Below are 14,447 nucleotides of genomic sequence, written 5' to 3' on the forward strand. Positions count from 1 at the left end.
GATGAGGTGGCTGGGGAAGCGGGCGAGTGCTTTGTTAGCTTTCTGCTTTTGAAGCAGAAGGAATTGAGCTGGTTGAGGCAGTAATAAAGTTGTGAGAAAGATTTTTATCCAGTGAAGGTGGCTTTTCATTGTCCACGTTTTGTTGTTGTTACATTTTTAATTAAGTAAGAAAAAAATAACAAATGAAAGAAATCACTGCAACAGTACTGCTTATCTTGACGTTGTAGAATTTAGCTTAGTTGTTCGCTGTGCAGATGCTAATTCGTTTAGAATTAGAAAGTAATATTGTATAGGACTTTGTCTTATATAGTACTGTATGTAAGAGATACAGCTTGTCAACCAAGCACAATGTTTTAATAGCTTTTGATCGTATTACTGTGATGCTGTGTTGGGACTTGGTTGTTCTTTTTTTTCCTCAAAGCTTTTGGCCCCAAAGGAGCAGAACTCTTTTTAACCAAGACTGTGGGGTCAGCGGTATCTAATCCATCCTAGAGGGACATGTTGTTGTTTAGCGGGGTTGTGGGTTATGTTCACGAGTGCTAGCGGGAGTAGGATGAGCAGAGGAGGAAAGGAAAGGATGCAGGGAGCCTTGTAAAGGGTGGCTGGAAATGACTCTTATTACTAGAATTTATAAAATACACAGCTGATGTTTAAATAAAACACCTAATGTGGGTGCAGGTTACCTTTTCAGTGAAGAACGTGCATGTGTCAGCATGGCTTGCAGTGAGTGCTGTGCCACATTGCTAGCTTTTTCTTGCTGTGCATGGGATAGGAATGGTGTTCCTTTAATGTTTTCTTAAGCAATCATATCTGAATGTGTTGCCTCCTGAGTAATATTCTAAGAGTAGCCTATGAAAACAAATAGTAGACCAGAATACAATGAGTTCTTTTAAAGGTAACGCATTAAAAAGGAGTAATAAAACTAACATTCTTGGGTATTGTGTGTTTATTAGAGATCTCCTGCTTATTCTGACCTTTCTAAATTACATTGTTTCATGTTTGGTAGGATTGTGCTTATGGTACTTGAAAGCAATCATTTCCTCAAGTGTGTATTAAATTATTTTTAGAGACTGTGTTTTTAGAGAGACACGCAAATGTGTATGGCCTAAACTATTCTGTTCTCTGAAGTGATGCATTTGGCTAAAAACAACCCTCCAAAATCTAGCATTTCATCCACATGAAACACATGTTGAAAAGGTGACTGGGAATGCATTGTGCTGTGAAGACAGCCTGATGATAATGATGGGGGAAATTATGCAATGGTGCTTTTTGGGAAATGCTGGGGGATTGCTTGTCCTCCAAAATATCCTGTGAAAATGGGACAGTACGGTTTCTTCTCGTATATATTTCAGGATATTGTTACCGAAGCAGCTGCTTTGGTTCATGAGAAGATTCATTCTGACTTGTGCTCTCTTTTCTAGCTGACAGTCACAGCTCTCCTAGAGAAGACACCCCAACTGGGAGCATGGATTCTCTTTCTTCCCAGTCTCCAACACCTGCCTTCCCTAGTAGCCCCCCTGGTCTCCTGGATGGAAATCACCTTATAACGGACACCGGAGATCTTGCAGGCTGGACAACAAATCTGTAAGTAACCTGAATATAAGTAACAATTTTTCCACTAGTATGATTGTGCGCACATTTCCCTTCTCAATTTGGTCATGAGTGATTTTTAGAAATTACATATAATTGTGTTTGTTTTCTTCTGCTACAAAAAGGTATGTGTTTATATGTTGCGGTGGAGCTTAGAGGCTACTTGAATGTTTGTAGGAAAGAAACGTTCTTTTTCTACAGAAACCTTGTGCATTTCACTGCAACCTGTTATGAAATTTTAAATGTTTTTTATTTAGGCAATAAATATATGTTATTCTCTGTATGATGTATTAGCCTAGTTTTATTTCAAGACAGTTAAGCTAAACTTAGATGTAGGGCGATTGAGATTTAGGGTCAAATTTTGGGTTCGGATAAACACGCTGTAATCAGTGTGCACTCAGATGCTGTTGTCTAAGAATATTATCATTGTTAATCTCTTCTTGTCAAGTTAAATGCCTGTTTTCCAATGAAAGTGCAGTCTGTCACTTTCAGTAGACTCTGTTGATGTTCGGTTTTTGAGCATGACTTCAGTTTAGCAAAAATTGACATTACAATGTTAGTCCTATCTCTGTAATACGTATTCAGGTTCGATACACAAAAAGCTGAACATAACTTGTTTTTTAAGTTAAAACTTGAACTTGAATTGAATTCTCTGGTTTGCTATTCTTACAAACTTTAACGTATCAAGACAAAGTTTTCCAGCATTCAGTGCCAAGAAGATGGAAGGTGCAGGTCTGGAGAGAAGATTTGTTACAAGTATTTTCCATAATGGCATTCTGAGTAGCCTGTTCTGTTGATGAAGCAAGTGTGTAAAATATATCTCTAGGTATATGTAGCCCTTGAGAATACATAGATAGCCATACGATGGGTTTATATTTCTGTATGTACACACAAATAATTAACTGCTGATTAGAGTACTTACCAGCTAGAACAATATTTTCTCATATGTATTGAAAGAATTGCATGTTTATAGGTATTTTACATAAATGTCGCTTCTTCAGTAGCGGACTGAAGTTACTTTTTCCTTATCCTCTTGTACTGTCATCTGGTAGTGGGTAGGATTTAAAATAAGTTGTATTTGATGAAAAGAGGTGCATGTGTGGAAAACATGCTGTAGATGGTACAAAATTGGAATGTCTATGAAAGCAAGCATAGCTAATTAAGGAACATAGGGTTAGCAGAATATTGATATTGTCGCTTCAGAGAATAAAAGAAGGAAGTGTTGGTTTTATCCAGAGGGTTCAGGAACTTCAGCTGTTTGAAGGAACATGGTGGTTTTTTGTTAATTTTCATCAACAATTATACTGTACTGCTGTTTTGGAAACTGTTTAATGGCTTGACGTTTTATACTCAGTTGGAAAGAGTACTTAAACAGTTCTGTTTGGAAGGGGGGAAAAAAAAGTGCATGGTATGTGAGTCAAAAGCAGTTTCTTTCTTCCACTCACCTGTCTGTGAAGTTTGCTTAAGAGCTACCTCTGTAACAAGCCTGGACAGTGACAGAGAGTTGTCTGGGAACGGTACATTCTTTCTTTCCTCTACTTTCTCATCCCAGATTGGCTTCTCTTTCACTTCTAGTTCGGATGACTCAGAGGGCCTTGCCTTAACAAAAAAAACACAAACCCAAAACAAATCCCAGAACAGCCCCACTGTATTAATGGCAGAGATAGATGTCAGCAATGGAGAATGTACTTGGTGGACGTCAGCGGTTGTTGTGCATCATGGGGTCCTGTGGGCAGGAAAAGGCAGTGGTTGACTTGCCATTGTGTAGCTGTGGTAGCTCTCACAGCTCCAAGTGTAGCGTTGGCTGATGAACTCTGCTTTGGTCGTAGACTATTCTTATAAATTGGACTATCCCAGAAATAAGTGGAGAACAGTCCTTTCTGTTTGTGCAGGATTTCAAAATGTTTTGCATTTTGTGCCAAATTGGAACAAAAATAATTCTTAAAGTCTCAGTATCCTCTCTAAAATGGTATTGCAGGTCTTCACTTGAGCTACAGTAAATAGCATACTGAGTCTAGGGGAGATGGAAATACAAGAGGATCCGGTTTCTCAAGTTTCCGCTGATGTTTATAACACGTGGGCGTTGCTTGTAAGAGATCGATCACTATGGAGTTATGTAGTCAACAAGGTGATGGTGACTTCTTTGTGGTAGGAGAGTTGCTTGTGTTGTTTCCCGGGGGAGGGATGTTGCATTGTGGGTCAAGATATGTCAGATATTCCAAGGCTGGTTTATATCAATAGCTTGCTTCAAGCAAGAACACGTGATAGATAGCAAGAGTACTTTTTGTGGTATTTGTTTTCAAGAAAGGAAAAGATTGTTTTTTCCTGAATGATAGCTGTTGTCACCGTGATGTTTCCTGGCAGAGTTTCTTGTGATGCATGCCCTTTCCTTGTCCCACCTTTAAAAACACAAGGAGCTACAGCTTCCAGCATGGTGAGAGGAGCACCAAATGAAGGCAAATACACCCTCACCTCCCGGCTGGCACTAGGAGAGGCACTGCATGGCCACAGTGGTGAAAGAAACTAAGAGAGCAAGGGCTATACCACTGATTCGAAAAGTCTCACAGAGCCCCGACTGCTCAATTGTCATGTCACTATTTAAAGATGTACTATGCATACGGTGTAACTGGAAGGTGATGTTTTCACATATGTGCCATTTTGAAGCCCCGCTAAGCTGTTGGTTTTCATGTCTGTAAGTGTGCGTCTGCCTGATGCTAGATTTTTTTTGAAAGCTTTGTGTGGATCAGACATATGCCCTGTGTTGTCATGTACTGCTGCAGGGGTGAGTAGAGAGTTGGGTGATGGTTGGCTCTTACTGCCCACGGCAGGGGTGGTTCTCAGTGGAGACCCAAGTTTGCTGTTCTAAGGTTATCTTGCACCCTAAACTTTTTTTCAACCTTTTTCCTGAAGATATGTTTAACTTCACACTTCCATCTTGAGCTAAATACTAAAAACAAATGCATTTTATTTTTACATATGCTCTATGCTAGAATTTTTTTCCCCTGTCAGTTGCAAAGTTAGAGTAGTTTATGTAGACGCAGGATTCAAACTGCAAGTAGCCCAGGATGGGCAAATTACCTTTTCTACTTGATGTTTGAAAATCCCTTCTGTCAAGGATGCTTAGCACAAGCTACTCTCAGAGATAAACTGATAATTATGGTAGCGAGCTGGATGGAGTATTGCTCCCTTGTAGTGCTCTCCACTGGTATGGGCATTTTTTTCCCTTTATGGCAGAGCAGCGATGGCAGTCTCAGTTCAACGTTAACCAAAGCATTTGCATTCTTTCTTTTTCCTCTCTGCTTTAAGTCTCCGTACACACAAGCTACAGAATTAACATTGGGCAGCCATCTATCTTCCTCAGGTTCCACTGGAACCACTGTCAAAGTCCACTTTGCTCTGACAGAGCTCCGGGTGGTTACTGTTTATGTAAGGGGAGCATTTTTCAGACTGTTTTGGAGCTGATGTTGGTATAGTTTCACCAGCAGGACATTCTCAAAATGCTCATTATTTCCCTCAAAGCCACAGTTGGTTCTGGCGAAAGAGTTTCTACGTTAGATGAACCCCGTTCCTTGCATGTTCCTTCTAAATTAGATTGCCACCATAGCCGGCGTTCTGAAGGTAAACAGTGTCTTCTGGATGAAACGCAGTCATCCATACAGGCATTCTTTAGCAGTTTTCTTTGATCTGTATCTTCCGCTATTTGAGACACTGGATTCCCCGTTTCAGGAATTTGCCAATATAAAAGTTTGTAAAGGAGAATGTACAAATACAGTGATACTTGCCATATTGTACTTTGGGTTTATCAAGCAGGTCATGTATTGTAACATTTTATTCCCTCCATACAGAATAGATATATTTTTCGAGTTGCCCATAATATTATTCTGACCTGGATTTAAACAAAAAACCCCAACCCTAACCAAACAAACTTCCAACCATCTTTTATCCATAGCCATCAATTTTTGCCCAAACCATTGTCTACCCTACAATTGCAAATTACCTGAGGACTTTAGACCCCAGAATCCACCCTTTGCTCCTTCCTTCAGCGTTGCTTCAAACCCTCGTTGATCTGAGGAAGCGTTATTGCTAATCTTGCATGGCGAATGAATTTGTGTTTTCTTCCTCTCTCTCTCACTCTTTCCTAGTAATATTTTAGCCATTTCTTCTGTTCTGGAAGCTGCTGCAGGTTGCTGCTCCCTGCAAATTCTGTGGCAACAGGCAGTCATTTGTCAGTGTTGGTAAGGAAAAGTATTCATATAAAAGTGTCACCAGAAGCACCAAGAATCTGCTGACAATAGATGAGGGGAAGACATAGCGTGGAGAGGGGAAGGGTGAGCAAAGAAAAACACCACGCTGGAAATTCAGGAAATGAGTTGACATACAAAATTGAGCCATCAAACCAAGACCGAGGGGAAAAGGAGGACGAAAAAAACCCACATGTTTTAGCCATTAGCCTGTACTAGTAATAAGAGAGAAATATGAATTTATTCCCAAATTTCATGGAAAAGGAAAAAATAAAAGCAGTAGGAAAGGGCAGGGCTTAACAAGAATAAAAGGTCAGGAGTTAAGTAGGATTTGCCTATGAAGGAAAGTGGGTGCTTAGTAAGCTATAGTGGGAGTTTATAGCATATGAGACACTATAGACCCCTTGTGTGAATACTTAGTGCTGTGTCTGCTTTAAAAGTGGAGGAAGCCTGAACTTTTGTGTAAGGATGCACTTAATGCAGTGTGAGCTATATCGTGGTATATAGTGGCTATAATCTGGTTCGCGGAGTGGTGGTATTTGTTTCTAACACTTTTTTGGTGAAGACTGTAAACCCGCTTAATTAGTTCCTTTCATCCAGCTTATGGTTGAGCCACACAGAGAGTTATGCCAATGTTTCTGTGAAATACCTCATAGCGTCACATCACGGTGCAGAAGAGTCCACACAGAATATTAATGTGAAGCATGTAATGCGGTGAAATTCATCCTCTGGCTTAATTTCTCTGTCCTACGCAGCTTCTGGTTTTCCTATTTTATTTGCCCAAGAAGTAAATAAATCTGCCACATCTTTTTTGCAAGAAGCTTGATAGCTCTTTGCTGCAGGATGCAACCCTGACATTCCTTTCTGCCTTCCTGATTGACACTGAAAAATATACACCTTAATCACTCAGATTTTTATTCCTATGATGTATGAAACAAATTTTTCATAATTGAAAATATGTAGTTTCCAAAAGGAGTTCAGAGTTCAGGATTTCAGATAGTAAGAAGCTGACTGGCTTTTCTAAGCTAGTCCCCAAGCTGTTTCGATAATAGTGATGGTCTTGGTTTTGGAGATATTTATTAGAAGAGGTTATGGATAGTTCTTAAAGTGCGATTGAACTACGGAACAGTAGTCAATCTTCCCTTTTACATGCAGTTGAAAGCCAGTGATACATGGTTTGACTTTCACCCTTTACACATGCAAACAATATATACATACAGTGACAGCTAAACTAGGTATATACATCTGTGTCTAATAAATACATCTAAACAAGTAAAGGCACAGCGTAAGTTAGAGTCTGTAAAAGACAACAAATTTTTTTCATTAATGTCCTCTTGTAGTGAAGTATGAAGTGATATATTTCAATTAAAAAAGGGCGAGGGGAACTTTTTTATGGCTGCTGTGGTGTGATTATAGAATTTACTACATGGCTTTGGTTACCTTTATCAAAATTGTTCTCAATCTTCAGCCTGTTTTGTATTGTTTAGGTGCTATTAAAATACTTTTTTTCCCAATTCTGTTTTATTATGTTTTAGAAATTATTACTTTTGAGCATAGTTTTGGGCTTTTTAACATTTATAGCTAACCTACTCTTAATTGTAACCTACTATTACAATAACTAATGTCTCTTCTTTGAGAAATAGAGGCATGTTGTGTCTTAAACATAGGACCTTTTGTTTGAATCTGTCTGAAGTTTCAGGTCCTGTGACTGATTTTCTTCAGAGAAAATATTAATTACTCTGTTTTGGTTGTATGGCCTGTGCACACTCGGTTGCTAATGCATTTTGATTCTGTGAATCTGTGTAAAGCTTGGGCATGTCCTGCTTCCATCTCCTCCTTCCCATTTCTGCACCTCCTATGACTCTTCTGACTGAGGTGTTACCGTTTTATGTTGAGGTTAGGTGTGGACTTTCTTGTCTGGTCTTGGACGTGGCTGCAGGCTCACATCACTAACCGTCTTTCTTCTGAGGTGCTGCTTTGACAAGAGGTCCTTCCCTGCAGCTGTAGAGCCTATTTCCTCTAATCCTAGCAGAAGGGGTCATAAGGCAGGTACTTCCCATTCTCTTGGAGGGAAAGCAGATCGTGCCTAATACTGATTTTGAGAATATTGAATTGTCTTAATTCACAAACTCAGGCTACATGCAGTGATTCCAAAATTTCAGAGCAAGAATATCACTCAGCTTCACTCAATTTCAACAATTTCAGTTATCTTGAACTTCAGTAATCGGGATGGTGGTGTTCATCAAGCTCCTCTCTGACTTCCCAGTGGGCCAGAACCATTTATTGATATGAGGTCTGTCTTACTCAGCCTCTCCTGGAGTGCTGTCTATAATGGAAGCTCGCCTCGAATGGATTAGTGTAGGTTTCCCTTATGCTGACTGATGAGTTGAAAGGTGGATTACAAGTCATGTCCTAAAACACTGTGGATTGCCTTATGTCTGTTTTCACTTGACCTCAGAATGAACCAAAAAAGCTGAACACCTGGTATTCCCTGGGCTCGGTATGCGTTGTAATTAATCTTTCTGAGGATCTTTTTCTGATAAGGAAAGATTTGTTACTGTAACTGGCCCATTGTTGTCACGAGATCTTTCTGTGCTTAAAGGACGATGGCCTATGCCAGGACTTATCCACAGAGCTTACAGACTTACGCCTCACAGTGCTGGGCTTTCAGAATTGGGTCAGAGCCTTCCTTTTTGGTTGGAAGTCCCCTGCACCATCTGCATGATCCTTCTTGATTCAGATCATGAAAACTAATGTCTCATTCCTCAGCCGGAGAATTCATTTTGGGATCTGAAACTGCAGGGTTTCTGGGTTTCCTAGGGAGCTGAAACGTGGTGACTTCTGGTGGTTGTTCTGGATGGCGTCATGGTGCAAGATGTGGGGTAGCCTTCCTCAAGATGATGATACCGTCTGAGTATCTGTTTACCTTGCCCCCTCCTCTTTCCCTCTGTAAGCCTTTGGGATTTTGCATCTGAAGGGGATGGAAAGCATCCTGTCCCTCAAACCTCTTCGCTGAGTGTGTGTAAAAGTAGGGGTGCATGGCTTGTTAAAGCAGTTACATTTCTGGGCTCAGAATAGTAAGATTCATAGCTTTCAAAGTGAATCCCACCTTGGGATGCTGTAGGAGCACGTAAAATACAGTCCTGACAATCAAATACCGAAGGTACTCAAAACCCAGAGGAGAAATAGAAGCACCAACCTAAATGGCTTTTCAGGAATATGCAAGGGACCAGCGGCAGAGGAAATAATCCAGGCTTTTTTTTCATTTCTTTTGCAGTTCTTCTTCATTGGTTCTCCTGACACTAAAATATTCTGTTACCCAGCTCAGTGGTGTATATGTGCTATACTATGGGCATCATTTTTGGGTTTTTAATATCCACAGAGGCTTTCAAAATGGTGTTGAGAACCGTGCTGTGCAGCATCGTGAGTGCTTTCAGGGTCTTTGTGACCAGGCTGGGAAGAAGCTACTTGTTCTTTGTGAAATCTCAGGCTGTTCAAATTCCCAGTGAGCAAACTGATGTTAAAAGAGCCATCAGATGGCAAAGGAGGGCAGAAATAGTGGTGTTCTGCACATAACAGAAGCCTTGGAGATAGTTACTAATTTTGTTTGACTGCTGAATGAATTCCCATCAGCCTTGTTATATCTACATCAGTAGACTGCATCTATAGTCTCCTTAAAATTGGAATAGTTCCTCTATGTACTTTCTGGCAGCGGTGTGAATTTGCAATTTTACAGAAATGATGAGTGACTTCAGTTTCAGTGTCTTTAAAACCTTTTATAATGCCTAACGTCATCATCATATTTTATTAAAAGAAGATGCTTTAACGGCTGCAGAAGGCACAGTCCAGGTATACAGCCGCGCTCTTCACTCATTATGCTTATTTTGCAGTTTGTTTTTGTTTCAGCTGCCACCTCTTCAGTGACTCAGCAATTTGAGAGCCGGGGTTTAGCCGAGCAGGCACTTCTTTTTGTACCTTTTTGTTATGCAAGCAGAGCAAATAGCCCTCATTTTGCAGCTCCTTTGAAACAGGCATAATATAACTTGGTCATGTGCTTCATACAAAACAGACTTTGGCATCTCCTTGTCTTCCGAGAGGGCTGGGCAGCTGGGCTTGACAGCAGCACCCCTGGGTGAGCACGGGGTACGCGGAATGTATGCTCAGAGCGGGGAGAGACATGGATGCAACCACTGTGACGAGCTAAAGTTTCTTTTTCCTCCTCCTTTCCCCGCTCTCTTCTCCCCTCTCTCCTCTTCATGATCCCAGGGAACACAGCCCCCTCATTTTTTTGCTAAAGGGAGCAGTATGCTATAAGCTCAGAAATGTACATCATTTTTGCTTTGTCTGAATTATCACTTAAAAATGCTTTAGCTTAGGACAGCTGCTGTAGACGTTAACTTCAGATTTGCCAGACTGGCGTGAAAGATCGTTTCACTAATGTGTTAGCTGCTTCACCGAGACTTCACAATCCAAGTTTAACAAAACCTCTGTTTCAGTGCTGGCTGTTGTGTTCTGTATAAATGAGGGTTCAGGAATGGTGCGTGCATGTTACACACTTTAAATTTTGGGGGTGGAGTTTCTTCTCAGGGGGAACACGGATGAGGAGAGTCCGTCCTGTTTTGTCTCCAGCTTTGCTGCAACTATGACGATTTCTAGAATTTCATCCCTGTATTTTTCTGCTCCCCAGCCTCACCAAGGCACAGGGGTTTTAACGTGCAGGAAGATCATTGTCTGGTGGTGGGGAGCATTGGGTTGCATATCGAACCAGAAATAGCCGACACCTTTTGGTATACCGTGTTGTCTTATAATGAAACCTTTTGAGAATGCTTTCATTGAGTTTGTCAGCCAGACGCTGTGATACGACAGCCATGGGGCTGCCAAACTCGTCTATGAAACAACCCTTTTTTTCTGAAGAGTTGCAGCGTAGATTCTTTTCACAGAGTCTCTTCCTCGCTCTCAAGATAAGAGGCTGCTCTTTAGCTGTGTTACCTTAGGAACCAGCCAGATAAACATCCAATAAAATCTTGTTTTCAGGAGTTTGTTTCTGAATATCAGTACAAAATCTCTAGCTTATTTTCAGTAAGGCCATTTCCCCCCTCCTCCCTTCTCCCAGCGTTCACTATGCCAGACAATAGCATTTTTTCTCAAAGAAATATGGTTATGTCAGGCTTTTTTTTAAATCTCCCCCCCGCCCCCCGCCCCGAGATGCAGTGCCTTAGTTTTAGCCCTTAGGAGAAAGGATTTCTTCAACATACCTTCTTAAAGTTGAGATGCTATATGATAAGATATGCAATACTTTCTAATATATCATCTCGATAAAGAAGGTGTGCATAGCTTTATAGCAAGGTAACTTTGCTATCGCAAGAATCTTCTCAAGAAAAAAAAAATAAAATCCAGCAGCTTGTTGCTTACACACATTGGAACTGATTTTTCCTGTTGAGTAAAAACTTCTGTTTTAATAATAAAATTAAGTGGTTCCTGAGATAGCCAAGTACAGTAAGTAAACCCCCCTGCAATTCTAGAATGTGCTTAATATTTAAAACTATTATTTTTTTTCCCCTTCTTTTTAACATGGTGCAACTATTGCTATTGAAAAATGTTCCCTCCACCCCCCGCGGGATCCTAGAGCATGATCTCTGGCTCGGTAGCCAGGAGCTGAAGGTGACAGGCGAATTCAGGAGCCGTGCTGCAGTGCTTTCGCTACAGCTGAAACGCATTAAGGGAATTCATCAAAAAGTGGGGGAGGGAACAGCCCAGTGCTCCACGTACCTGCACTTCTGGAGTGTTTTTCCACTAGGACTGTTGGAGTGGCTCAGGATTCGTAGAAAACCTGCCAGTTTTTACATGCTTTTATATAAAGATGCCTGGTAAAGGACAGTGTAGTCTTACTAGTTGATAGATTGCCCTTCTTGTTGAGTCTCTGTAACTTGTGAAATAAACATGCTATGACATGGATCTGAACATTTTCTTTCATCTTCTAGTCCTTTATTTGCACACCTTTCCTCTTTTTTCTTTTTCTTTTCTCTCCAAGTCTCAGTGAGAAACCGTCTGGTATACTTACAATACTTATTCCAAGTATTCTTCGGAATGACCATTGCTTTCCTGGGTCGGAGTCTATCTTTTGTGTCTTCCCTCTTCTGAGTATCATTTTGAAATCATTAATCCTGTGTCTTACACGCAGGTGGTGTGTGTTGTTCTAGAGCTAATCAAGTAAGCTGCATAAATTAATATGATGCGTTTCAATGAGATATCTAATAAATGGAAGATGTTGTTATTCACTTATTGAAAAAATAAACAACACACATCAGAGGCATGCACTAGAGAAGACCACTTGGTAGAATATTCTTGAATTGTGGTTAGTTTGCATTAGACACATTTTCATACTCTTCTGGCATTACACTTGGAATATTATTTTTCTATTTTCTGTAGTTTTACAGGTTTCAGAAATGACCCCGACACCAGTCTTAATGTTAGAAATTATTTGAATGATTAGAAATGATCTTCAAATGATCTGAAGATCAAAAAGAAGATATTTTTATTTAAATATCACGTTGTTTTAACTATAGTAGTTTAATCTATGCCAGTAGGATACTTTTTTTTAAATTCACTTTTGGAAAACTTTTGTCTTAGGTTCACCTTCTATGTTACTGAGTTAGAATTAATTCTGCACATATACATTATGTGCAGAATGAGGGAGAAATAGTCTACCTTCTGCCAATCTTTATAAACTTTACAGTAGCGCTGAGGAATTTTTTATCCTCGGTGTTCACAGAAAGTAATACAAATGCTGCTGTTTGCTGTTTGTTTTCCTTCTCTGAACGAAGTCACTTTTAGTTGAAGGTTTTTGCTTTACCTGAGGAAAATTTTTCAATGATTAGATAAAAGTGGGAGGAAAAAGTCAAGTTCAAATAAAAGTAAACCCCAAAATTATGTAGGTGCTGGTCTTCAAAGGTATGTAATTATTGGAAGATGTAAATAACTGTGTAATGGAAGATTCAGAAGCAGTGAAGCAGACTGTATGTCCTGTTCCCAAAGTTAATAATGAAATACGTTTCTATGTATTGAAAAGCACAATCCAGCTTTTCATTCAGTTTACCACATATGATTCCTTCCTTTATTTTGTAAATCTAATAGTTTTTAAAGCAGAGCATGTTTTGATAAAGCTTTCTGGTTATGATTCCAGCACATTTAAGTTTCATTTTTATTAGCGGAATTAACTGTAGAATGCTGTTTTCATACACTGTGAATTCCAGTTTTTATCCAAATGCTGCCTGACACAGATCCAAAGGAAAAACTATTGTCTTGTTAAATAAGGAATGTGCCATTTGCCATTTTATAATGTACTAAATTTAAAAATTAATAATCAAAATAAATGTCTGCTTAACTATGTGATTGCTAGAGTGACTGAGATCTGTTGGCTGGGGAAATCAGTTTGTAAAACCTGAATTTGGTTGTAAACCATGTTACACAAACCAACAGTGCTGATCCTTTCTTCTAGAAATTAAACATCCCTGTGCACAAGAAGATTAAAATGAGCTATGTGAGTTAGGTTTCCTGCTTTCTTTTATTCATTTACATTTGTAATTGGGCTGACTGTTGAAGACTTTTTTTGCTTTTGGTCGATCTGCCTTATCTGGGTGTGCGTTTACACTGCCACAAAAACCTTCTTGACTGGATTCCTACATTTTGGTGGTACTTTGCAGATTTATGCTAAGTAAGTGGTTAATGTTGGACTAAGACGAACTGATAAACGCTGTATTGTTAAGTCTGTACTTCTGAGGGATGATTCCTGTGTGAAAGCTGTGCGCGAATGATTTTAATTCTGTTTCTGCTTAGAAACTTCTTGAAGTCCAGCTCTTTGTTCCAAAGATATGCTGACATTAAACGTTTGGACTATTTGTTGTTTTCCCCGTGCAGTGAAAGAAAGCCTTCTAGTGCTGGAACGCTTTAGTTCTTCAAGGTGTAAAATTAGGAACATCCTTTATGTTGGGGAGGACTTTGTATGGTTTTCAATGACTAATAAAAGTTTTAACTTCGGCTGCTATTTCTTCTCCTCATGCGGCAGCTGTGTGTTCAGCCATTAATTTAATACATATTTGAACAGCGTGTTCGTGAGGGCAGCCACTGAGGCAGTATCTACGCAGTTATGCGAATGAGATCTCAATCCAGAGCCAGCATCGTGATCCCAGTGTTGTAATAGCTGCAGCCTTTTTTGAAATCTTCCCAGTCGTACGTACCTTAGTACAGCACTGAGAAGATTTTTAAATAGATTCGTCAAAACTTGTAAAGGCGAAGTGGCAGCTCAAATAATAGCCTGCTATATGCAGTTTCATTGTATCTGTCTTTATTAGATAAGGGATGTGGAGTTTTGTCTTTTTATTGGTTATGTCATACATCTCGGGTAATTTGTCTTAGTTTAGGATTGTAGGGCACGTAGGAGAAATACTTTCAAGGAGGAAATGCAGAATCGTATGATGACCATGTCTGCAAAATCAGCTCACCATTATTATTGGTTTTGAATTTGAGGATCTAACTAGTTATCAAGATTCAAACATTTTGGTATGAAAAGAAATTTTATTCACCTTGTTAATTCTGCCTTGAATATATTTCCTCTTA

General features: G+C 39.7%; 1 protein-coding gene across 7 annotated transcripts in view; it reads left to right on the plus strand.

The window, feature by feature from the left end:
* The window catches only part of ARHGAP10 (Rho GTPase activating protein 10), a 163,580-nt gene that overhangs the window by 133,095 nt on the left and 16,038 nt on the right, over window positions 1-14,447 (plus strand). For all 7 annotated transcript variants that reach the window (XM_054202145.1, XM_054202148.1, XM_054202146.1 and 4 more), the window contains one exon: window positions 1,422-1,584. In XM_054202145.1, coding sequence (XP_054058120.1) covers window positions 1,422-1,584 — 163 coding nt within the window. The remainder of the gene's footprint in view (window positions 1-1,421; window positions 1,585-14,447) is intronic.

This window comes from Rissa tridactyla, chromosome 5, assembly GCF_028500815.1.
Source record: "Rissa tridactyla isolate bRisTri1 chromosome 5, bRisTri1.patW.cur.20221130, whole genome shotgun sequence".
NCBI lineage: Eukaryota > Metazoa > Chordata > Aves > Charadriiformes > Laridae > Rissa > Rissa tridactyla.